This window comes from Phaenicophaeus curvirostris, chromosome 1, assembly GCF_032191515.1.
Source record: "Phaenicophaeus curvirostris isolate KB17595 chromosome 1, BPBGC_Pcur_1.0, whole genome shotgun sequence".
Lineage (NCBI taxonomy): Eukaryota > Metazoa > Chordata > Aves > Cuculiformes > Cuculidae > Phaenicophaeus > Phaenicophaeus curvirostris.
The window spans coordinates 78,166,314-78,193,564 of record NC_091392.1 but is presented as its reverse complement, the minus strand read 5'-3'; the positions used below and the strand labels follow the sequence as shown (position 1 = coordinate 78,193,564).

The window sequence follows — 27,251 nt, the reverse complement described above, 5'->3', positions numbered from 1 at the left end:
TTATTTATTAAGGGCCCAGCATAATGGGATTGAAATATCAGTTGTGGCTTATAAATAACACAAACATTCACCATAATGCATTGGACCTGGGGGATTTGAAGTAGATTGTCTTTAAGGTCCCTTCCAACATAAACCATTCTATGACTCCATGATTCTATGATTTTTATATATATTTATTTTTGGTTGTTTATTCTTTTCTTTAAAGCTACTATGTTCCTTGAACAATGGAAGCGTTTGCAGATGAGATTGAATTACTTCTGGGATCTAACTGGGCTGGAGGAAGAAGAAGTAAGTTTCCTCTCCCTCTGTTAATTTGCTATATAAGTTATTCTATATCTGAAGACATGCATTGATATTTACATTTCTCATAAGTGTTTTCCAGCCCAATATATCTCATACCTATATTATCTTAAATTACCATAACTGATACAATCTTGAGTTCCAATGTATCATTAAAGAAATCATCACCTGTATCTTACTGGTCAGCACTCTAACTTAATAATTAATGTCGAAAAACATTATAAGATAACAGCAGATCATTCTTTGCTGAGAATGCCTGCATTCCATTATACAGAGTGTAATAACAGAATGATACAGTATAAATAGTCATATAGACACTACTTCATTACATATATAACAAAAATTCTCTGACGATAATTGTAGCACATCTGAGTAACATAAATAATATTTGAACCCAGGTCTGTGCTGCATTAATGATGCCATAGGTGCAACATCCTGAGCTTACCCAAGGAACAGTTGCAAGAAAGAATTGGGGATGGTTTCTTCAGAGAAAGTTTTAAGTGCTTTGCAATCAGCCCATGGGGCTTCTAGTTGTACCTTAGCTGAACTAAAAGTGAGACATACTTGTTTATTAGTATAGACAATGTCCTTAAATTTGTTTTTTAGTTCTGTTCATATGTCATGATGTATGGCCTGTTTAAATTATTAACCCTCACCAGAGGAGTAATTGCTAACTCTGATTAAAGACAATGCACTTAGTAGCCCTAAGTATCATATGGAGAAAAGGTAGACTTTGAAGCTTCTGTTACATACCCCCTAGTTATATGTGCTGGTGTGGCTCTAGAACAGTGTTATATTCAGTAATTCAGAATTTCAGCAGTTACATTTCCTTTCATTGTTAATGGTGACCTAGGTACCTGTGCGGCACAAATCAGTGTACCTTGCTCTCTTCATTGCTTTATTAAGATATGATCTGATTCCTGCAAGGTGAGTTATAGGATTGCTTTGGTTTGATGGGAAGACTTGGATCCATTTCTTCATATCCCATCACAATTCTGTAAACAAGAGATCAAGCCTCCAGTCCTGCTACTTGAGCTCAGCTCAGCTGGGATGTAGAATGCAAGTAACCTAGAAAAAAGTAAGCTGACATTATAAACTTCATGATATAGCACGATGATGTTATTCCATTTTGTCTATTCCTCAGATAAACTTCATTGTTTAAATGAAAAAAAAACCCGCGAACAGACAGCAGACTCCAGTATTACTCTTCTTCCATCTCTAACCCAAAATACAGGCTTTACAACTCTCTACAGCCTCCCTATACTGCCTCTGGTTTCTCAGTATTTTCATTATTTTCTATCCAGTTATGAAGTGGATGAAGTTTACAGTACAGCCCAGTACTTGAGTTTGTAAGTTGTGATGCAAGCCAAGCACATCAGCACATTAGAAATTACTTCTTGTCCTATGTAGAATATCATGCTGCTAGCTGGGAGAACAGCAATTTCATACCAATTACAGTACAAACTAAGAGGCTGCAGATCAAACTCTTGGCTCTGCAGCATACCTGATGAACCCACAAGATCTTCCTGAATTTCAAGCTAATCATTTGCAGTAGAATTTCCTAAGGTTTATCTCAATATTTGCAAAATGCTGTGAAAGAATCTATAGATTTGTGAGGTCTTGTGATGAAGAGATCTCAAGTGGTAAAAGTTTGTGGACAGGAACTATGGGATCAGCAAGAATAATTTGTTTATGATGAATGAAGGAGTGCCAGACACATCTCAGCAGAAGTTGAGGAATTAGGAATGTAGAATCATAAAAATAAGACTGGAATGGACCTTGAGGGACCATCCCTTGTGCATGATAGGATCAACTCTACTTAAATCATTTTGAAAAGATGTTTGTCTGATTTGTTCTTAAATAAATCCAGCAGCAGAGATTTCACTTCCTCCCTAGGCAATCTATCCTAATACTTATATATCCACACTGTTAATAGGATTTTCCTAGTGTTTAGCTTAAGTCTCCTTGCTACACGTTCATTTTATTTTCTTGTTCTGTCTTTCAAAGATAAAGAGAATAGATTAGCTCTATCCTCTCTTCAGGAAAATTCAACATAATGTCATATACCTGTCATCTTGTTCTTGGTTTTTGGGGTTTTTTTTTGTTTTGTTTTTTTTTTAAGATGAACAGGCCTCTACTCTTTCAATCTTTTTCTTAAATAGTTTTCTAGGTGTCAGTTTGTTCTTGTTCCCTTCTGGATATTTTCCAGTTGATCCAGCTCTTTCCTGAAGAATGATGTTCAAAATGGACGTTCAAAATGGATGTTCAAAATTTGATCTGATATTTTAAGCAAAAAGCCATTCACTGTATCGTCTCCCATCAGCTGTTTGTACTTCAACAAAAATGCAAAAGTTACATGATGTTTTGTTCATCTTTTATCCTTCAGATCCGTAGAGATGAGGATAGATTTGTCTACAGATAGTGACTGATACTTGCACTATATTTCAATGGTGGTGAGGTCTTTGTAAGTGTTGAAAATGAGATGAGAAAATGGAAAATTACATCTGCCCAGCTTAGGCCTAGAGGAACTAGCGGTGGAGTGCACAGGATCACTTAACACAGCTAGAAGGAAAGGGACGAGGGTAATGTTCAGAAGATTTAACAGTTTTAAGACTAGATGTCCTTATATATTATTATTAATTTCTTTAGAAATGGAAGGTATGGAACCAAAACAGGGAGGAAAACAACCAGAAAAGTTAAAGGGCTGAGAAGTGCATTATGAGAATTATATTAAAATAAATGCCTTCAGTGTAATTTTTGTGGACTCTTGACTATAAAACTTTCAATAAAATTACTTTCTGTAAACACACTGGGCCAAATCTTCGTTTTCAAAAGAGTCACACAAGAGATTAAGTTAATCCATTTAATTGCAAATATCTTGTCAATGGCTGCCAGAGAAAGCAGACTCCCTAAGGCTTGCATGAATATTTGTGGATGGCAGCTGTTCAGACTCAGAGGATTTCAATTTGCACATCTGAAATCCACAAAAATAATAGGTAACAATTGTTTCTAGACTGTAAAATAGATAGTTGTGTTGAAAAGCAATAAAACAACTGATAACTAAATGTGAGGGAGAAAGAAAAGAAAAAAACAGACCAGAACCATGAAAACAGACAGAGCCTTGGAAATACCATGAATAAGCGCTGAACTGTTATGCCACAGAGGTATATTTGTGTAATTATTAGCCCCCCACGAATCTTCAGAACTTGTATTTGTAGGACCAAGAATATTCCTACTTTAGTTTTTCTGGGTGGAAGAGATTTTAACTCATTTTACCAACAGTCTTGTGTAAAATGAAATAGAAATGCAGTTATAAAAGACAAAATCTTAGAATTTGCAGCAGAACTTGGAACAATAAATGGATAGGAAACCCATACTAACTGAGATGCTAATGAGAAGAGGTTTTGTTGTTCAAATAGTCATGCTGTTACACTATTTCTGTGCAAAGGGGAGAAATTTAGGTGTCTCTCTTCATTAGAAACAAGTCTGGTAAGTTACAATTTTAAGTTAAATTCCTGTGCACTATTAAGTGTTTGCAAACTTGTTTTTGCAAACTCTAATTTCCAGAGTTTTGTTCCTCATTTTGCTATTTGATTAATGGCTTCTTTTTTTTTTTTTTAAATAAAATAAATTACTGAGCCCTTAAGAGAAGACATTAGGGTAGCCTGTGGATTATCTCTGAGTTAAGATAAAGTAATAAGGAAGGTAGATTTGGTAAGAGAGAATTAAATATCAAGCAGACTTGGTGACATTAACTCTGTTTACAGATGGAATAGACTATTTTAGTCGGAATTGTATACTAAGGGATATAGCCATATATAGTACCTACAGTGATCACTTGGAGTTGGACCAAGTTAAAGCATGTTATTAAGGGCAGTGTCCAAACACCTCTGCAACGCTAATAGGTTTGAGGCATTGACCACATCTCTGGGAAATCTGTTCCAGTGTTTGAGCAGCCTCTCAGTAAGGAAATGCTTCCTAAGGCTGCTCTAAACCTCCCCTGGTGCAACTTTGAACCGTTCTCACGTACTCTGTCATTAGGTTCCAGGGACAGGAAACCAGCACTTTCCTCTCTCCTTCCCTTCCTAAGGAAGCTGTAGAGAACAATGAAGTCAACTCTCAGCCTGCTTTTCTCCAGATTAGACAAATCCAAAGTCCTTAGCCACTCCTCAACAGGACATGCCTTCTAGCCCATTCACCAGCTTTGTTGCCCTCCAGATGCGTTCAAGGACCCTCACATCCTTCTTAAATTGTGGGGTCCAGAACTGCACACAGTATTAAATGTGAGGCCTCAGTGAGGCTGAATGCAGTGGGTTCCGTTCTTTTCTAATTTGATCAAACCTGATCTTCTCTTCTATATTTTCAATTACTTTTCTTTGTGATTTACTTAATTTAATGTTTTCAGCTTGTCTTTCACCTTGCAAATTATAGGAACAGACTCCTTTTCTGAAGTTCTAATAGTGCCTACTAAGCCAGGCAGTATAAGACATTTTTATTTGCTTAAAAAATGGAGGATTGAAAAGCACACTCTAATAAAATTACTGTGCATTCACAGCTTAGTCCTCTTGGGAAAAAGCAGTAATGGTAAAAGAAGTGTCTGTAGCTACAATGTTTTCTGTTATCTCAAATCTCTCCTTTCACCCTCACTACTTCTTAGGTTTCTTGTGCTGGTGAGATCTTCATTTTGGGTTATTTTCCCCAGATGCATTGTCTCACATTTCTTCCATGCCTATTCTGATGTTCCTTTCGGGCCTGTGTTTCCAGTTATTTTTTAGGGTTTTTTTTACTACTTTTTCTTGGGTTTCATCACTCCTTCCTCTGAATCTTGTGTCATCTTTAGTAAATTCCTGTTAATGCTAGTTATTTAATGATCCTAGGAGAGCCCTAATCTGCTGAAGAATCCTTTCAACATTAGATTTAAGTGCTATGTTTAGGAGGATGAGAGTTTCATTAGGATAGCTGGGGAAAGAATGTTGAAAAACTGATGTTATCCCTTAGAACTTAATGGAAACTATTCAGTACCAGCTGTTCCTCCATTAAAAAAATTACAAAGGAAGGCACACTTTAAATTTTTTTTTTTTAAATTACAAACTAGAAGAAACAAAGCTGATGATATTTCCTTTGTTTGCCAATAAATTGTTAAAGATATATGGTTACATTTTTTTATTCCAAGATTGTTGATCCCGAAATGTACCATAATATGCTCGGGTTCTAGTTAATTTTCCTTTTATTTCTTTTTTACTAGACTCATTGACATGCTTTCATTTCCTTCCTTTTATTCCTTTTTCCATTATAATGACCTTCTGTGTCATTTCCAGGACTAGTCTAAAAGCCTGAAAGATGTTCGAACCTTTATAGATAGTTTTGGTTCATCAGGATGTTGTAATAGGCCATTCAAAGACTGGGGCATCTGGGATGACATTAGGTCTTTTATCCTGCAGTCCCTTAAGTTCAGAGGGGAGACTCACGTCTTCACGTTCCCTGGCGTGAGTGCAGAGGTGAGCAGTTGCTTGGAGTACGAAGCTTTGGAGGAGGAGCTGAAATGGGAGTTTCCAGCCTGTGCAGCACAACACCTTATGGTGGTTATTGTTTACAAGGTCATGGTTATGGCATGGATGATGGAAAACAGAAGCTACTGGTAGGTGAAAGAAACAAAAGGAAGGAATGTCTTGCTTTCCAATAATTCTCTGTCTTGACCTACTACCTCCCTCATCTTTAGCAAGTACTGCGATCATCTGTAGGTCTTTCTTTCTTCCTCAACTGCTTCCCAGTGACTCAAAAGGTCCAGGTGGGTAAGCAGGGTATGACAGTGATGCGCTTCTTGCAGACCAGGCAAAATATGGAGTGAGGATAGAGGATCTTATACTACAAGGGCATGTGTGTTCTGAGGGAAAGAGGTATGAGGAGGTGGAGAAGGACCTTCTTCTTTCCCAGATTTTCACCAACCCTGTGAGGAAACAAAATCAGTTTTCCTGTACACTGAAGATGTCTTGGGCAGGTTCAGTGTTAGATAAATTAGACGCACTGACAGCCTTCAAGATTAATGTGCTATTTGAATTAAGATGGGGATCAGAATATAGTCCTAGTTCAGACAGTTGCTCCAGGAACCTCAGCACCACATTACTATGTGTTCTTTTGTGTGCAGAAAGAACGTTCTTTTTTAAGGAAATAATTTTTTTCTTTTAAATTTAAAACATGTTTTACTTTTACTCGTGTATTCATGGAGGTTGCCTTTTCTTTATTCCAAGCTGCATATGTAAATAATACGGAAATGTGTTAAAAAAAAGGCCTAAATGTCCTTTATTGTTCTGTGAAGTCTTTTATTGATAGGTCATCCTTATTTATTCTGTGATTTTTCTGATAAAATGTCATTGACACAGGAAGATTGGTCATAACTAAAATAAGATGGAAGGAAAATCAGCTCTTCTCTCAATCTGTATGAAGTGCTAAACCCAGGGGAAATCATTTCTAAAAGTTCTTTTCATCTTGAGAAATAATAATACTTTGTGATGTTGTTAACAACAGCCAAAATTTCCAGTTGCTTAAAATGAACACAGCATTGCAGAACTCATCATATTTCAGCAATCATATTTGTTTCCTCTTCTTAAGTTTTGCTTTAGTCTTTTTTTTATTATTTTATTAGTCTTAATATTGTTTAATTTTATTGATTTTCACATGAATATGGACAAAGTTGTTGCAAATTCATGCCTATAGAAGCTCTCTCACATTATATAATTATGTGGTGAGACAGTGAATTCATTGATACAAATTTCAAATGGACTTGCTTTATTCTCTGCTTTCCAAGAGCATTGAACTGTGTTTTTTCCTAGCTTCATCCACCCCTCCCTGGGCCAGAGTTATGGAAATAATTCTAACCTTTGGAAAATATAAGCATTTTTTTGGTTCTGGATCTTGACTTTCAGGTTTGCCTAGAGCAGGTTTTGAATTTCTCCAGAGAAGAAGATTCTATAACCTCTCTAAGCAACCTGTTCTAGTGCTCTATCACCCTCACAGCAAAGATGTTTTTCCTTCATGTTCAGGTGGAACTTCCTGTGTTCCAGGTTGTACCCATTGCCCCTTGTCCTGTCAATGGGTGCCATTGAAAAGAATTTGGCCCCATCTTCTTGCCACCTGCCCTTTAAATATTTTTAAGAATTAATAAGGCCCCTTCTCAGTCTTCTCTTCTCCAGACTATACATACTCAGGTCATTCTTTTGTCATAAGAGAAATGCTCTAGTCCCCTAATGATCTTCATGTCCTTCTGCAGGACTCCCTCTACCACTTCCTTGAATTTCTTGAGCTGGGGAACGCAGCTATTGGCTCATTATGAGCCAGGTTCTATGGATCTATTTACCACAATTTATAGAGTTAATAAGCCAGTTTTGTTTATTTTTTTTGGTTTTGTTTGTTTGGGGTTTTTTTATGTATTGGCCATGTTATTCTCTGAAACATTGTTTTGAAAATATTTGTTTCGAAGATCTATTCTCACAGGGTGAAGACGCATAAAGATGCATAAAATGCCTCAGTAGTTCACTCTTACCTCAATGTTTATAGTGGAGGGGACCAATTAATTAGATGAGTTTTCACATAGTATAATGAGGACATTGGGTAGGGGAAGAGAAGAATGCGTGGGTTAGGAAGACCATTTCAGCAACAGTAAGATATTAAATCAGCTCATATGTAGCATGCAACTTCATACTTAGATTGCAGACAATCTAACTCCACACTACCATAGTGCTACTATGCCAGCCATGCAGCCTTGCTCTTCCTCTTACATTCATGTTTGGAATCATACTGCTGAGTGGCGAACAGTTCAGACAGCTGATGCAGCTGAACTGTAGCTGGGAGTATGAAGGCATAAGTTTTTTTCCTGGTCATACCACATAGTTACACGTGCACTGGTGTCACTGTAAGGACAGAAATAGAAGTGTGTGGCTGGTGCAAAGTGAAACTGAGTTTGAAAGTATGGGAGCCCAGGGTTAGGTTGGTTTATGCTGCTGTGAAATACGAGCCATTAAACTCAAGCCTCAAGTATAAAACCTTTTGACTACTAATTCAACATTAGTTTGCTTTGTTGTTTTCATAAACATTCCTGGCTGGATATTTATGGGAGACACTGGCACGGCTGAAACAAATATTTGTGGTCAGAGATAGATTTTTAGTTCAGATTAGATAAAGTGTCTGTATTTCTCCATATTAGTGAGGAGCCAATGTTCCAATCTGGATCATGGTTGAACTTGAAAAGTACACAAATGTTTGGGAAGACAGTGGTTGGTCAGAATATACACCTTCTGGAACCAAATAATAATGGATATTATACATTTTTTCTTTAGTTTGTCTGGTGTATATGCTTTAGGATATTCTAGGAAGCATGCCTTAAAATGCTGTATAGGATGGCATTGCTTTTACCTAGTAAGCCAGGTTACCTGTAAGTTATATGTTCCAAATGCACAGAAACTGAAAGAAGGAAAACTCCAGGGAAGGGAAAATTCCAGAAACATCATAAACAGCCAATGCTGAGAATACTATTTCATAAATAAAAGTCTGATCTGATATTATCTGAGTTACATGTGTAGCAGAAAAACTGCACTGTTCAAGAGAGATTCTTATTAAAAGGAAAGAGACCAATAGGGACTTTGGGATCTTGCACACTAGGACCTTGTATTTGCTTACCTATCTCTGGTAAGTGCAACATAAGGAAATTAATGACATTAGCTGTAGTTCTATCCATGGTATTGTTATAAGTTTTATGATGTAGGTTCAGTTTAGCATTCAAATTTGACAGCTACTTCCCCCTTCAACCTTAGATCTAAGTTCTATGACGTTTGACAAGTTGTAATAAGGTGAAACTACAAAATGTTTGCCTCTTTCATGCATAAGTGAGCTTCTCTTTTAACCCTTTCTCTAAATTTCTTGTATCAGTGTGGTGTGTACTGTGTACTACATAGCCTTGGACCAATACCAAGTTCAAGGCCCAGTGTCTCATGATTTTGATTTTGCTTAAAAAAAACCAACCTTTTTGTAGCTGGAGAAAACTGTTGGTTTCTAGCCTTGCTAATTTGTAGGATATTTTATCTTGAGAATGTAATGTTATTTGTGAAACTGCTATTTTAGATCAAATGTAAAGGAATTTGCAGTATTTATTGTCTTGCTTTTTGCAAGAGCTACAAATCTGCAATATCCAAAGTACATTCGATCTTAAATATTGACAGAGAAAAATTTCCATAAACACATGCCCCTAAGGAGTGCCTCCACAGCCAAGTGTTCCCAATGTTACACATTATCAGTCAAAAAAGAGAACAGTGCCCAAAGGGGAAACAATCTTTTCTTTAAGAACATTTATTTGGAGAAGTTCTATGCTTATGTACTGGCTAAAGTGATAGGGTCCTAGTCTATGATTGAGACTGCTCGCTACTATTATAGGACAACAAAAAAACAATAAACATGACAGTGGTATGCACAGACATTTTAAATTTTCTAGAGTCCAGATAATACTTTATCAACGTTAAAGCAATTAGGTAAGCTGGTAATCATTCCACTGACAAGTTGGGTGATGCTCAATTCTAGAGGCGCTATATTTTACAGCTGATTTTCTTCTTTATGTTTATTAGCTTATTTCTTTCAGCAATGAAATGACTTATAGTGGGATAAATAATTTTAAGCAAAATTTTAATTTTCATAGTTCAAGGGATATCTGGCTTCATACAATTCTGCCTAGAAAAAGTATTTAAATGGTTTGAGTATTAATTGAGTAATTAAAACAATAAATAATGCTATATTCAATATAGTTACCTATATTTCTAAATAATTAACCACAAAATGTGATATCTTGACATTACAATGGCAGTATTTGCCTGGTCTTAAGGGCATTTAAAAATCTGAGACTGTATTTCAAAATCTAGTTTTGAAGGTAATCCTCTGAAGCACTATTATTGGTCTTGTTCTATGAGAGCAAATAAATGTGTCTATCTATCTCTCTGGCAAATATATCTCCATAATAAGCTTTATGGGCTCTTATGTTTTGACTACTTCAGTTTTGTGTTGTTTTCCTATACCTCTGATAGCTGAGTTCCTGTGTACTTGTATAGTGTCTTGTACACTTGTCTTTTAACATCCCACCATTTCTCTGGGCAACCTCTTGCAGTGCCTTTCTACTGTCATAGGAAAAAAAATCTTCCTAATATCTAATCTAAATCTACTCAGTTTAAAATCATCACCCTTTGTGCTATCACTACACTCCCTGTAGGCTTCCTCAAGTACTGGAAGGCTGCTGTAACGTCTTCCCAGAGCCTTCTCTTCTCTAGGCTAAAATAGCCCAACTCTCTCAGCCTATCCTCATATGAGAGATACTCCACTCTTTGATCATCTTCATGGCCCTCCTCTGGAATCACTCCAGAAGATCCATGTCCTTCCTGTGTTGAGAACTCCAGAAATGAACACTGTACTCCAGGTGAAGTTTCCTGAGAGCAGAGTAGAGAGGGGCAGAATCATTTTCCTCAACCTGCTGGTTACCCTTCTTATGATGCAGCCCAGAATATGATTGGCTTTCAGGGCTTCAAGCACACATTGCCAGCTCGTGTTGAGCTTCTTGTCCACCAGTACCCCCAAGTCCTTCTCTTCAGGGCTGCTCACAATTCCATTATCTGCCCAGCCTGTATTTGTGCTTGGGATTGCCCTGACATAGTGCAGGACCTTGCTTTTGGCCTTGCTAGACTTCATGAAGTTCACACAGGCCCACCTCTAAGGTCTGTCAAGTTCCCTCTGGATGGCACCCATTCCCTCCAGCATGTCTCTAAGTGTCCATTTTTCTTAACGACTTAGATGTATTTGTCGTGCATGCTTTGTAAAATTCCATCACCACTGTCTCCCTAAAACAAAGAGAAATTAAGGATAGCTCAATTGTTTTTATACATTCTTATCAAAACAGATCATTAACAACACAGCCTTAATCTACAAAGTACAGTGGATGCACATGGTGTATGTTTGAGGTAAATCCCAGTGACCATTCTCAGGGAAAGTTCCCAGTAATGTCAACATGAGTTTGGTCTAAATAAAAATTTCATGATTTGTCTCTTTGTTTTCAGGATGAGAATTATCTTTTTCAACACTAAGCACTCATTTGGCCTCAAAGTACCTTGGCTCACATGGTTTTCAATAATTGTCTGGCAGCTGTAATGGCAAACTTCCAGCATCATGAGATTCATATTTATCCCTACAAGGACATTTTGCCTTCTTCAAGTCATCACAACTATTTCTAGCTTATTGTACTAAGTGTAGAACTGTTCCCATATTCAGACAAAGAACTGATTCTGAATCACACTCTTACAGTAGAGTGGAGCTGTTCCTTTACAACCATATATATATGAACAGGATGAAATATCTCTAAATCTGTATTGTAAATAACAGTTTAATGCAATGAACTCATAAAAAGGATGTCTAGATGCATATATTCCAGGAGGTGCTGTGGTCTGTTCAGTTGAGTGTAAGACTACTTTGTAGATTCAGTGAGGACAGACCAACTAACTTTCCAACGCAGATGTGAGTGTATGAAATGCAGTTAAAAAGACATTCGAATGCCTTAGTAGGAAAACTAAACATGACCAGATTTGAATAGTCTGTACAAAAAAAGTAAACTGCAGTACAATGTTTTGCCTGGCACTTGATTTTCTCACAGTGTTTCCTTCCAAGTCAATTTTCAAAAGTTGCTCTGGCCTCTAGCAGCTGCCCCTGGTCTCCTGACATGCTTTACTTAGCAGAAAATAGTGAAAAAGGAAGAGAACGAATTCAGCTTTGCAGGTACTTTCGTAGCATGATTCGATTGCCTCAATTTCTTACAGCTTCATTTATCTCACTTCCCTACTTTCATCAAGCTGTCTCCTGCCATGTAGCCATTCATGCCTGATGCCTGCATTCTTTCTTCATTTAAGTCTAAAGATCTTTCTTTCAGGTGAACTTTTAATCTTATCTAAGGCAGCATGATACAAATTAAGGTAAATCAAAAAGTGAGTGAAAACCTGCAATACATCAAGATACATGCATTGACCACGGCATCTTGAGATGTTTATTGTTGTATCTTTGTCCTTCCTTTCCCTGACCTGTTCATCACCATTTTTGCTGCTAATCATTTCTAGTAATCATAGAAACACAGAATCATAGAACCATAGAATCATAGAATCGTAGAATAGCTTGGGTTGGAAGGGACCTTAAAGATCATCCAGTTCCAACCCCCCTGCCATGGGCAGGGACCCATCCCACTAGATCAGGCTGCCCAAGGCCCTGTCCAACCTGGCCTTGAACACCTCCAGGGATGGGGCAGCCACAACTTTCCTGGGAAAACTGGGCCAGTGTCTCACTACCCTCATTGTGAAGAAATTCCTCCTTATATCTAGTCTAAATCTGTCCCTCTCCAATTTATATTGCCCTGAGTCCTATCACTTCAAGCCTTTTTAAACAGTCCTTCCCCAGCTTTCTTATAGGCCCCCTTCAGCTACTGGAAGGTCGCTATAAGATCTTCTCTGAGCCTTCTCTTCTCCAGGCTGAACAACCACAACTCTCTCAGCCTGTCCTTTTATGGGAGGTGCTCCGGCTCACTAACCGTCTTTGTAGCCCTCCTCTGAACCCATTCCAACAGCTCCATATCCTTCTTATGTTGAGGATTCCAGAATTGGACATAATAGTCCAGAGGAAGTCTCGCAAAAGAGGAACAGAAGGGCCGAATAACCTCCCTTGCCCTGCTGGCCATGCTTCTGTTGATGCAGCCTAGGATACGGTTGGCCTTCTGGGCTGCGAGCACATTTTGCCGGCTCACATCGAGCTTCTCATCAATCAGCACCCCCAAATCCTTCTTCGCAGGGAATGTAATGCCAGCAATTACCCATGCCTTCTTATTTCTTGGACTTCCACATGCACTCATCACTTTGTAAGTAATAACAGCAGTGACCCTTGTGACAAGAAGTGCTGTAGTGATTCCTGAACTTCATTCATCGTGGTATTGATTTTTATAAGAGCCATAAGTAATGTAAAAGAACTTCATGATGAAAAGTGGATCACATTTGCACATTAGAACATATTGTATTAATTTGAATAGTACATGAAAGTACAAATGTAGAAAAAGCCATTGTGCTGGCAGTTTCGTTATATTTGTCTGGTATAACATTGTAGTAGGAGAGTCTCAGAAGCATAGCCGTACTTGACCTACAGAGAAAAGCAATTCCCTCAAGACTCTCCTGTTAGAATCAGACTCCCTGGGATCAGCAGAATGCTTTTACCACTTGTGGGACTGCCTTTGGGGCAGATAGGTATGACTTGTTCATAGAGTAAAGAAAGATATGGAAATACTAATTTAAGGTAGTTATTTAAATGATGGTATGGTCACATGCCTGTTCAACACGTCAGGAAAATCGTATGCTCTTGAAGTCTCACTGTGTTTATATACTAGTGTGCAACAGAGGATGCTCAAGATGGGGTCTGACGTAGTGAAAATGTTAAAGATAACAGAAAATGAGTAGCACAGGAATTCCCCAAGGAAGACTGCTGACATTCCATTAAACCTTTGTTCTATTTTCCATAGGGATTTATTTTTAAAAAAATGTGGTTTATTCCCTTAATGGCTATTGGATTAATTAAAAAATGTTAGCAAGCCAAATTTTTGACTGGACTGATTAGCGTATGTTCTAATTATAGTAAGGATGAATGGTATGAACAATGCCATAGGAAAAGACATTTTTTGTAGGAGGCATCATATCTGAATTGAAGGTTCTGAATAAATTCAAAACTTGGCCAGAAAGAGGAAATATATGTCATTTGTCTTTTTTTATGAGCTGCTCTCTTTTAAATCCAAAAACGTTTGTTTATGCTTTAATTTGGAAAATAAAAATATATAATTTACAAGCAAATCTTGAAAGGTTATTGTGAGGGGAAACCGGTCCAGGTCCAACAGCCCAAGAGAGGTGAGGCAGTCACAGCTGTACGCCAACCTGCAGTGAGTTTATGCTTGTATTTTCAGTAGGCATATGTACACAGAGCACACATATATACCAAATACGTGTGAATATGCACATGGCCAGTCACACAGATCACACAGACAAACACATAGAGCAGGCACACATCTTGATCCTCTCACTGAATGAGCAGGATGGAGGTCTGCTAGTGACAATATACGTGTGTACCTATGTACAATGTGGTTCTCCCAGCAGCTGGTCTAATTCATTTTGTCCAGTAACTGTCCCTGGATCCCAGTCCCTCCGCTTTCTGGCAGTTACTTCTCTGGTCCCTCTGATAGTCTCACCTTTAGACACTTATACCTTCCTGGCTCACTGGCACTTGCCAGATACTCTAGCTTATATATTTAGTCTCCTACATGGGGTTGCTCCAGTTTCTGGTAGTCAGACCACTGTAGAGACCAGTGAACTACTTACATGTGCCCATTTATTTTTTATCATCTTATCCCTCTATTTTTGCGCAGTTATTCCTCCCAAAGTGACCTAGATTCCTCACTTCTCTACCTTTGCCTCCTCCTCTAAGCATTCCAGAATGAGACTGATGCAATATCTACCTTCTCTTCTCCTGCATCCCGTAACATGTCCCCTAAGGTACAGATTCCTCTAGTCCAAAAGATGTTTTGGTGTTGAATCTTCTTGATGGTTTGGATCATGAATAAATGACCAGAACTTATTTTTGTTCTTTTTTCTTAAGCATAATCACACACTTGGTAATTGTTGTTTGATTGTTTTTTTTCTCTTTTTCAAGGAGCATCCCAGACCAGAGTATGAGACGAAACTGCTGCAGAAAAAGCTGAAAAATAAAACCATCATGACAGAAACCTCAAATGAAGTAAGATCCAACTTACTCTTTTCACTTATATTCAGTATTTATTTTATTATATTTTAGTTATCTTTTTGTTTGTCTCTGAGGTATAGTTCACAAAACATGTGGGGTTTTTGGTGCTTCTAATCAGCTTTGTAACTTGCTTGCTAGAGGTCTGATGTTATGCAGACTTGATGTGTCACTGAAAGACTTTCAGGTCGTCTCTTTGCCAGCTCTGCGAAGTAAACCAGTTTATTCAGGAATATGGTTGACAGGATCTAATCTGTAGAGTGATGGATGATTACTAAGATAATTACCACAGAAATTCTTATAGAAATGACCTAAAATTTCAGTACTTTGTGGACAATAAAGAAAACAGCTTTTATTGTAGTCGTTTCAATTGCATAGATAGCAATGACATCTTTAGTCACATCACAGTTACACAGTTGTGAAGTTTGTTAGCATTTCCAGTATAAATGGGAAAATAATAATTGTTATACAATTTTTAGATCAAAGTGTGCTTAGGTTATCTCAAACCTAGGAGCAAGCGCTGTTTATTCCCAATCCCCTCTTGTAAAATGCTAATTGAGGTCTGTTCCTAAGTAGTCATAAGTGCCTGAGAACTTTGTCGTTAGGCTTAATTTACCATTGCCTAGTTCCTGCATGCCACGTGCACCAGCAAAGGAAAAGCATTCCAAAAACATGTCCAGTTTCCAGGTAGAAGGAAGCAGTTTAATTTGATTAAATATTGAGAACCGGTATTTGAAGTGGAGAATACTGATTTCCATTTTTTTTTCAACAAATTTAGCCTTGTAGCTTACAAAAGAACTTTACTATCTCTTTCTTCTGCTGATGACCATCAAGACTGTGAGGTGTTTCCAAGGGATTTTTCATCTTTGTGAGCCTGCCTTTCACCTGTTGTGCCCAACCAAACCCCACAGAAGGCAATGGAAAGATTCTCAATTACTTTAATGGGCTTTGGATCTTGCCCAGTATGAACAGGGACTCCCACATAGCAGTATGGGGAGGTCTCATACATATTTAAGTAGTTCTCTAGGCCTTCCAAGTGAGGAATCAAAGATTGTAAAAATGGATAAAGCATCTGCTGCCGTTCAGCTTTTTTCTGACCTAAAGCAAGTGAATTCTGGAAACAAGTAAGTGATAGATACCGTAGAATATTAGACTTCTGTAGTCATGAGGCAGTGTTAGATTATTATCTTGCTGAAATGCGACACAGATATCACAGCTTTATAAAACAGAAATTAATTTAAGGAAAAAGAAAGCAGTGAAAAATACTAAGAATGTAGATGGAAAATGATGAACCATGTAAACAACTCCTTTTAGACATCAGGGATGGAAAGGCTTTCCTAGAATAATTTTTCTTCAATTACTTTTTGTGCCAGTTTGGATGGGAACAGAACACTCAGAGGGAAAAATATTTGCTTCAAGTTTTTGGGGCATCTGTATGCAGACTTTCTCCAATGTCCTTATGAGAGTCAAAATTCCAGTTTAGAAATTGATGTAGGCATTTTGAACTGCAAACCTCCTGATTTTTAGTAATATTAAATTCTGAAGTAATTTTGAAAGAAAAAAAAATTAGTTCATTCAGTCATTTAAATATGTTCCGGAAAAGTTTCTCAGAATAATTTCAATCTCTTTTCTAAGCTTCATTAAAAAATAAAGTACTTTGACATTTGCCATCAAAAAGTTACTTACAGGAAGCAAAGAGTTATTCATATGGCTGGACATTTCACTTGGGTATATTTCTTAGAATGTATTCATCTTGCAACTTACTATCTCCCCCCAAGTTCCTGAAATACAGTGCAAACATCTGAGCAGTTTTTAATCTGTCAATATTTTGCTTACTGTTTCTGTTGCAGTCACTTTTTTGATTTCTCTCAAATTCTTTCCAGCAAACAGCACTTTAGTCTGGGTTTGGAACATGCGGCTTGTACCTCAGTGTCTTACAATGTTATAAGGGCAAGAAACATTTGTGTGAGACCTGATGAAGAGGAAAAAGGCCAGTTCATTAACTGAACTGTTATGTTTAGTGTAACTGTGGAAAGGTACCATTACAATTAGCTTTAGATCCTGAAAAAGTTAAGACTCTAAAAATGATAAGTATTTAAAACTGCAATGGTTCTTCTGCAAAATTTTTAGAGGTTTTAATCCTTTATTTTTCCTTCTTCAGATGGCTATGCGTTATAGTCATTGTAAGACTCATTAGCTCAGGAGCTTTTGCATGGCAGGTTAATACTAAGGCACAGGTTTCTGTGAGGTCTCTGGCTCGATACTTCTCTCTTTTTGGGTGGAAGCCAGGGTACAGGACTTTGCCATATTAATAGTGCAGATCTAGTGTCTGGACAGGCATCAAAGTAGAAATCTCTCTGTAGTTAAAGATTCAGTTCTCCTAATTTCTTGGTTTTGTGCAAATACACAGATGCCTGTGAGGTCTCAGTCTCATCATATCTTGGTTGACAGTCCAATGCCATGGCATAAGTTTCTGTGACGTTCTCACCTGTGTATTTTTAGCTAACTAGTGTAATTTAAAGGCATATCTTTTGCTTGTAGCTAATTAACAACTGTAGTGTGCTTCAAAAATTACAAATTACAGGCTCTGGCACCACTTGCCTAAACCTTCTCATTACTTATCTAATATGAAGTCAGAAGTCTCCAGTTCAGCAGCTGTGGCTTGTTGGGATAGTAATGATGCCAAATATGTGGCTATTGTGAGAATACTGTTTCAGAGTTTACTTGAAGGCATATATTTCTATAAAATTACTGGCTTGTTTCCAGTATGTTAAATCCTCCCTTCTGGTGAGGATGTGACTAGTTTTATAGCAACAAACTGAGCTTTAATGTGGAAAGCTATGTACTGTTTGATATCTTTTTTCTTGCCTTTCTCTAACAGGGAGTCCCTGTGAAGCAAGTTAGGTTATTTTTGCAAGGAAGGGGTTGTGGTCTCATTATGAAATGCTTTTGAGATTGCAGAAGAAAATTGACACCACTTACGTACTCTCTTTCATGATAACTTAGAAATATCTGTTAAGAGGAAACCTACTTCAACATACAGTTCTCCCTGTCTGCTGTTTAAGTCATTAATTTTAATGAATATGGAAGATGCCCTGCACCTGTCCGGGCCAGTAAACACATTTATCACTCTACCCAGGCAACAAATTCCAAATCAGCTTGATACATTACTTGCTCATTGGGGTTTATCTTGAAGAATATAGGTTTTACACAAAAACTACTGAGGATATTCAGGCTACTGTAACAGGCAAAGGACACCTACACCACTCTGTGTGGTTCAGGATGTTTTAATAAATATTTTATTGGTTATTTTGAGAGTGAGAAAGAATCTGTGGGGGCTCAGAGCATTTCATAAACGATTAGTGTGAAGTTAATCTTGCAATAGCACTCTAAGACTCTACTATTTTAGAAAAGAATTCATTTAAAGCTAAAGGAGCTGAAACGTTTACATGAGATTCCTCTGTTCAGTCAGCAAATGCATAAACAGGAACTCCTTATGAATTATGATATTTGTTAAAAAAAATTACAAGTTCTAAGGGACTGATTCTGGGAACATGTGATGATAGGGTTTATAGTCAGTATCAGTATTTGATGCTTTGTTGTCACATAAAAGTACATTAAAAGGCTTCTTTGTCCATGCAGCAGAGATGAAGAATTTGTAATGAATGCATGTCTCTGATAATACAAATATGGCAGATGCAGTTTCTGTAATACAGCAATTTGTATTATTTTTAGTTGTTCTTGTTTAATACACTATATCATTGAAGATGTGGATAGCAATATTTAATGGTAGGATAATGTTACTGGGTCTACAGAATGTTAACTAAAAAGGTGTTGGCTATTTGTAATCTTCTGATAAGTCATACCTCTCTCTATACAACAGTAATGTTCTTGGTGGAAATACACACAGGTCAGGAAATGAAAATTGGTCATGTGCCTGAAAACATGCAGTTGGGGCTAGATTCAACTCTCACTGGAGCTGACAGAAGGAAAGGCTTCTAGACATTTCTGGGAGAGATGGATCAGGCCCTGACTCCTTTTTATTAAATGACCAGCTGATCTGGCAAACGTGATGCAACGTTATATCTATTCTTATCTTTCCTATTTGGCAGGAAATCAAATAACTCATTCTACATCATTCTCAAGGAAAATTTTCTTTGTAGAAAAAAAAAGGCTTATTTCCTGGCTCATGTCCTTTCTTGGAGCAAACCCTGGGAATATTAGAATCTGGCATTCTAGCTTGCCTTTAATTCATTTTAAATGTGGAAGTGGCAGAATAAGTTATTTAAATTGTTAATTCATCTAGTAATTGAAAGAAAAGTAAGAAATATTTCTTTCCAAACCATTGTTTCAGCTAACAAATGAGTTAAAGCAAGCTGGTTTGAAGAGGAAGATCTCTAGTGTAAAGATGAGACAGGTAAATATACAGTAGAATTGTACATAGCTGATGAATACTTTACATGTATATTCAGTGTTCTGAAACATGAAAGAGTAATTCTTGCTACTAGTTGGTTTCTTACCCAGTTGGTTTCTTACCCATCAGCAAATTTCCCACAATCTCTTCTCCCAAGAAACACTTCAAATGCTGAAGCTTGCTTCTTTATTAAGACCTTGATAAGATAACCTAATGAAAAAGGAATCTCTTTCTTTTATATATTAGCTGTACCTCTATAGAGGAAACCATGATAATTTGTTATAAATACTAATTTGAACAATCAAAACTGTAAAAGAACTGTGAATAAACCCACAGTCCCTTAATCACTAATATTGAGAAAATACTTTTTTAAAGAATTTTTTGGACCTTATTGTTAACCATCAGTTTTGATCCAGTATTTCTTGAATTCATCAATGTCTTTTCAGCCTCTGTCATTTCTTTACTTTGACAAATAAGTCCACTTTTCAAGCATATGGGCTGGTAAGATGAGTAGGTAATAACCGAGCTTTTTTTTCCTTTCAACTTATTTCTTGTATCATTAATTTTTGAAAATAAAAAATGTAGACTGAGGATGAATGGGAACACTTATGACAATCTTAAAGGGAGGTTTTATTTTCTATATTATACCAATATTTGACTGGTTAATTGGATTAGGTCATGTTTTAAAGGTAAATGTTATAATTCTGATTATTTTCATGTTTGAGTTCTGGGTTGCACCAATTTTTATACCAGAATATTCATAAACAGAATTCACGTTGACATGGTCTTTCATTGGTTTCTCATTTACATGGCAGCCACATACTTGAGCAGGTGGACTGATCTCTCCTTAGTCTGACATTATCTGCAAACTTGATGAGCTTCACCTCCTCTAGGTCCTTCTTTAAAGACATTAAGCAGTCCTATGATAGACAGCAGCAGTATTCCAGCTGTTACAGGTCTCCAGATAGAGTATGACTGGACATCAGAAAAAATTTTTCACAGAAGGAGTCAGTGGACAATGGAACAGGCTGCCTAAGGAGGTGATTGAGTCACCATCCCTGGAGGTATCTAAAAGATGGGTGGATGAGGTGTTCAGGGACATGGTTTAGTGCTTGATAGGAATGGTTGGACTTGATGATCCCGGGGGTATTTTCCAACCTAGTGATTCTGTGGTTCTGTGTGACTCATTAGCTAATACACTCTGAGCCAGATCATCCAACTTGTATTTTGATGAAGTCAAGGCAAATGACACTGAAAACTCTCCTATTGTCCTCAAGTCTAGCCATTTACACACTGAAATCTGTCGAGTTGGTGTGGCATGATTCACCTTCGATAAATCTGTAAGGACTCCTCACAATCACGTATCTTCTTTGTGTACTCAGAAATGTGATTCAAAAGCCCTTCGTAAGGGACCAAAATGAGGCTGTCCTTTCTTTGAAGAGGGATACAAAATTGTTCTTTTCCAGTTATCAGGCCTATCCCTGATCTCCGTGTCTTTTCACAGACTGATAGAGATCAGCCTTGCAATAATGACAGTCTGGTCCTTTGGGTTCCACCTCTCTTCCCAAGGGTTACAGGTAGACAAAATTACTGCTTATCTTTTATAAAGGAATACATTATCATTGTTTTGTCTAGACATCAAAATGGCGTTTAACTAGGAATCCCAAACGATTTTTTATTCAACTGTTGAAGGATGAGTACTGCGGATCAGAGCTAGGATTTTAAGAAAAATGTATCTAATGCTCATGAGACTGATTCTGCCCAAATAAAAATAAGTGGGTTTTTTTCAGAAGAGAGCTTTGAACTTAGAAATAAGAGAAGGCAGAGATGCTGCTTGTGTGTCTTGTTTGTGTTACTTATTATGACTTTGGCTAGAGGAAGCATTCTTTCTAGGGCAGTACTACATCTTGCATTGTTTAATCATGTAACTGGGACCTAAGCATATGATTAAAGTTAATAACATGCCTCAGCATCCTGAATACGGATACAATTAAGTGCTTTCTTGAACTGAGGCCTAAGCTTCTTACTGACAACATTAAAGACAACACAGATCTCTTTTCTATTAAACTGAATGGAAAGAGTCATTCCTATAGTTTCTATTCATCGGTACTGGAAATTAATAGGAGTTCTGCCTGAGTAAGTAATTAAGTATTAGTCCTTAAACCTGCAGTTACTGCAGATGACTTACTATCACATTGTGCTCAGTCAAAGAATGTAATAACAGTTTAGGGCATTACAGCAAATTCTCAGGTTAAAAAATGAATGTCCAGAAGTCTGGTGGGTTTTAACTTAATGCAAATACTTGAACTAAAGACAAACTAGAGTATTTTCCCTTTCCTGTGTGCCAGTGACAAAATCCTGTATCTTGGAGTATATTTTTTACTTTCTGCTGAGCATCTTTATGGGGTAAATTTCATACTATTAATCTCCAAGATCAAAACAGAAGCCCAGATTTGGGACAAAATTTACACAAATTGGCTGTGGAAACAACAGACAGTTAAGCTAGTTGCCAAGAATTTTTATTTGATGCATACTGCAATACTGTCTGCAATTTTAAAGAAATAAACTGCATTTACATTAAATTCCTTTGGGCATCCAACCCAGGAAGGTTTAAATTCCACATACTCCGAGCTTAAAGACATAAAGAAGCTAGTTTGAACTGCTCAACTTCTGCAGCTATTGTCATGCTTAACTGAAAAACACTTGCCTGCTGATCTGCTGATTTTGAATTTACTTCATTTAGGGATAAGGTGACATTGTGTTTCGAAGGTGTTTTCACACCGTGGTGTTTTATATGTTAGAAAAATCGAATGCTTAACAGTCAGCTTTTTCTCCTATTGATGTCACCTGGGTATTTTACAACTGACTTTATAGAGATTAAACTTTTAAATACTAATACATGATGCTAGATTAGCTTTTTCTTTCAGTTTCTATTGCTCATTTAATGAAAAAGTAAAGGTTGTTTGGGTGCATGGACTAATTTATCAACTTCCAATGGCATACTCCAACTCTAGTCTCAGAGACAGGTGCATAGCTAATGGTATAAATAAAGATGGAGTATTATCCTTTTTAAACAGTTGAAAGAAACATCCCTTTAAAGAGTCCACTGAAAGATGATGGGTGGCATATATATGCCTCAGCTATTTCTTTGCAGGTGAGGATAACTGTTCAAAATTCAACCCTCTGCATGGTTTTCTTCTAAAGTTCCGTGAAATCAGACCAGAAAATCAAAGGAGGATTTTAAGAAGCTTATACGGCTGTGTGATGCCAGAATAGAACAGTTTTAAAGTTTACTGCTCTCTTTGGCCTAGTTGCTCAATTTAGCTAAATTCTTACAATTAAAAACAGCTTCATATTTAAAATGGCCATCTTACTATAATCCTCTTCCCTCTAAATTCTCTCCCTCCCAAACAATGGTGAAGATCATCCTGATCATTTTGATACCTTTCCTAACCCAGATGCTAGTTGTCATCTTTTCCTACAAGTTAGTGTCTGAAAGAAGGTATAGAAAACATAGTGGACCAAGTGTTGCACTCTGTTTTGCTTCTTTTGGACCTGATTTTCCTGTTCTGTGTTTGATTTTCTTATTGAGATTAATTGCCTGGAAAATAGGTCAGACCTCATTTCTTGAAACAACTTAAATAGCAGTTTGCAAATGTTGATACTTGCCTCTTATATTGAAAATAGATCTTTAAAAATTAACCTACTTTAATATTTGAAAACTTTTAATATCTCAGTCAGACCATTTCACAAATACTGTATCAAACATACATCCTCAGTTCTGCCCTCCTGTTGATGCATTACATAAGCCATCCTTTAGTCAGATGATCTTCTTTTATTTTATTCCTGAAGTCTGGGTCCACCCAGTGAATTAAGTCCTTGCATCTGTTTTCTCCTCTGCTGTCACTCCCTCTGTGATTGGTTTCAGCCTTTCCTCCCTTCCAGTTCCTATTTTCTGAAGCTCCTACCGTGGCCTTTTTCATGAGATTTCACTAGATTTCATTCTTCTATTTAACCAGCTTCCTTTCTTCTACTCCACCTCCAAATATCTGTCTTTATTTCTCCATCCTTTTTTTGTGTCTCACATCACTACAGATTTTCTGTCTGTCCATTTTTAATTAGTGAGAACAGACAGTGCAAGGTGCAGTGGCTATGCCAGTGGAGGAGGAAGAGATCCCACCTTTACTTATGGGGCAGTTCTAAGTTCAGACACAGCTTGGTGAAATATTACATTTTAAAGTTGAAATATGCAGACGTAATTGTTGGCTCTGATTAGCTGAATGTTAAAGCAACCTAGAATCAAAAGTAGATAACCTTCATAAGATCAAATTTGACTTCTGGAGCACGTCCAGAGAAGAAAAACAAAGCTGGTGAAGGAGCTGGAGAACAAGTGTTACAAGGAGTGGCTGGGGGAAATAGGGTTGTTTAGCCTGGAGAAGAGGAGACTGAGGGGAGATCTTATCACTGCCTACAACTACTTGAAAGGAGGTTGTAGAGAGGTGGATGCTGGTCTCTCCTCCCAAACCACAGGTGACAGGACAAGGTGGAATGTCTTCAAGCTGCACCAGGGGAGGTTCGGATTGGACATTAGGAAAAAAATTTTCACTGAAAGGGTCATTAGGCACTGGAACAGGCTGTCCAGGTAGGTGGTTGAGTCACCATCCCTGGAAGTATTTTAAAGACAGGTAGATGAGGTACTTAACAATATGGTTTAGTGGAAGATAGGTATGGTTGGACATGATGATCTCAGAGGTCTTTTCCAGCCTTGTGATTCTATGATTCTATGAACTGTAAATCAATGGAAAGGAATGAAAGCTCTTGGATGCGTAGGTTAGGCAGTTCCATGACTACTTTAATTTCTGATAGGATCTAGCTTGACTCCTCACTATCCTGAACACTAGCTGCCGGACTGTGTACAGAAGGGCCTTAGTGTGTCCATTGCCTTCTCCAAAGCTGAGGATAGTGATAATGGCAAAATGGTGCTAAAGTTCTCTTAGAGGAAATCCAGATTATCTGTCAGTTCCCTGGAAGGGCTCAGTTAACTGACTCCTAATGGTTTCAGGCATAATTTAATGAAGAACAGTAGAGAAAAAATTTAGTATAGATTCTCTGATTCATAATGCAGCATACTGTTGAAATTTCTCTCCTGAGTCAAATATGGCTGAATTTTGGGGCAACCAGTGAAGGAAAACACAGGTAATAGGATGTGGTGTTTAAATGCATTTCAATTGCATATGCAACTGCATTGCCTACAGTGTTAGCTTGACTGATGTGATCAGTCACTTCTATTTGTGTAAATATTATTTTATGGAGGAAGCAGTTATGACATCCTAGAATTTGTCCAAGGCAGAAAGGTCTTAGGCTGTCAAATTATTAGTAGTAAACAGACGTTCTGCCTGATAATTAAAGGTATGCCCTGAAAGAGTACAAGGCCTTAGTATAGCTTTTCATTTCATGGTTCCTAGCTGTTCCACTAAGTCATTGGGATTGTGAGAACCTTCTGGCTGTTGGCAAGGAGAACTATCATCTTTCCTATGATACCTAATGGCAAGATCATTTCAAATGGGAAGTGGATCTGCCAACAGCATTCAAGAGTGCTTAGTAGGAAAAATTAATATATGGTTGTTAGGGGGCTGTTTTATAACGCTCATAGGTTTTGGTGAAAGTAAATGAGGTAGAAATTCTAGGCAATCAAAACAAAACTTAGCCAGCCAGATGAAACTTAAACAATGAAGCCTATCCTGAAAATATGGGGTCCCAAGTTTAAAGCAAGAAAGTTTCTCCAAATTTCCCATTTTGCTCCTGGAGTTTTGCACAGACAGAGTGCTCTTCTGCATGCACTCAAGCTAAATGTGAAACAACCCTTAGGAGTGGCCCAGTGCAATAATTTAGCAGTATTTAATGAAACTCTAAGGACTGTGCTCTATTTCAGCTGAAAAATAATTGAAGTCCATACAGCATGCCAAAGCGTTTCACCACCAAGCCAGCCAAATGTATTGGCTGGAGTTTTAAAGGAGAAGAAGTGTTGAGACATCACCAAATGCACTGTGTTGATGCTGGAGAAGACCAAGTATTCAGCAGAGGTGGCTGCTAAGAGATGAGCTGTTTTGGAGTATGTCATGTTCCTTCTTCTCTCTCAGTCTACATTTGGGCTTTTCTCAGGGAGAGATGCTGCTCACGGATCCACAAGCTTGAGGTATAATACTGTAATCACAGCTGTCAGGAATGCAGGCCAGAGGATAAACTGAATTCAATTAGTTTTAATTTTGTATATGGCTATGTTTTCGAAAGGACTTAGCAGCAGATAGCTCCCACTGAGCATGGTAAAAGCTGTTCTGATAATCTGGCCAGCTGTGCCTTTTCAAAAAGCATCTCTAAAGTTTTCTTTTGCAAGGACTGAGAGAATGAGCTCTTCTGCAAAATTCAAACCTAAGAGGCAGCAACTGGAGCAGGACCATTTTTAAGGTGCTTTGGCCTGTCTTTTGTCTGAACAGTGATTAAGAACCTGTGAGGTGAAGAGGTACCCACATTACTGATAGGCCCTAGAGCCACTAGGGAGAGATGGCTGGGATATTTCCAGGGATGAAGTGTCAGCTCTCCTGTGCCCATAGGAAAGTATAATGCTCAAATCTTGCATAGAATGTATCATTTCCAGCCTTTTTTCACAGTTCTGTTATTTCCACTGAGAGCTCACAGAGACGATAAACTGAGATTCAGTGTTCCTGTCTTTAGAATTGTCAGAGAGGGGAAGGATTTGTTGTCCTTCTGCCTTAGATACCTCATAAAAATGAAGTTATTTCCTTTGAGAGACAACCCAGGGAGCACTGTCTGAAGAGCTATTCTTTTACTTTAGAAAATACAGGAAGCGTGCATCAAGTATTAACTCTCCACCTGAGCCTGTAGGAATGTATGAGATCTAACGTCAGATGCAGCCCAGTGCTCCTAGCTGTTTTATAATTTTAATTTGTTTTCACTTCTTGCTTTCAGGTGAAAACAATTACTTTCCTCAAGATATCACTGGGGTTGTTCATTTTAGTAGCAAACCGGAAAAATGTAAGAAACTTATTTTTATCACTAACTGGTCTCAGGGTATCAGGGACAAAAATATGGGCAAGGTTTCAGTTTTATTGAAGTTAAAGTTATGGAAACACACAGAAAGCACTTGTATATAAAGTTTCCATATGATTTAATGAACAAGATCACAGAGGTAAGTTAAAGAATATTTTCCTTTAAAGAGAATTTTGAAAGCGCGAAGAATACTGAAAAGTAATAGAAAACTACAGATTGTTCCATACAGAAAGCTGTAGCTTGGGAGCAAGAAGGAGCAGGAGTAAACAAGAATTGCCAAAAGTCAAGCTTGAGCTAAATTTTGTGAAGGAAATTTTTAAAAAAGAGAACTCCCCTCACCTCTACCTCCAAAGCCCCCAAAGCAATTGTAGATGTACATATTCAGAGAAAAAAAAGTAATGAAGAAGTGTGGGCACGGTTCAGTAGGGATGGTATTAAAGATAATTCAGTTATGGTGTTAAAATTAATCACAGAGTTATAGAATAATATATATTGAATCTTCCACTCTGCTTTCCTGCTCAAACCAAGGCCAACTTTAAAACAGTTTGTTTAAGGCCTTGTTTAGCCCAGTTTTGAAAAACGTCCAAGAACGGAGATTTCTAGCCTTTCTGAAGACTCTGCTGTAATGTTTGAC

At 37.6% G+C, this 27,251-nt stretch overlaps 1 protein-coding gene across 1 annotated transcript in view; it reads left to right on the top strand.

The window, feature by feature from the left end:
• The window catches only part of ANO2 (anoctamin 2), a 196,412-nt gene that overhangs the window by 94,861 nt on the left and 74,300 nt on the right, over positions 1 to 27,251 (top strand). The window contains exons 13-14 of the mRNA XM_069863875.1: positions 206 to 288; positions 15,049 to 15,132. Coding sequence (XP_069719976.1) covers positions 206 to 288; positions 15,049 to 15,132 — 167 coding nt within the window. The remainder of the gene's footprint in view (positions 1 to 205; positions 289 to 15,048; positions 15,133 to 27,251) is intronic.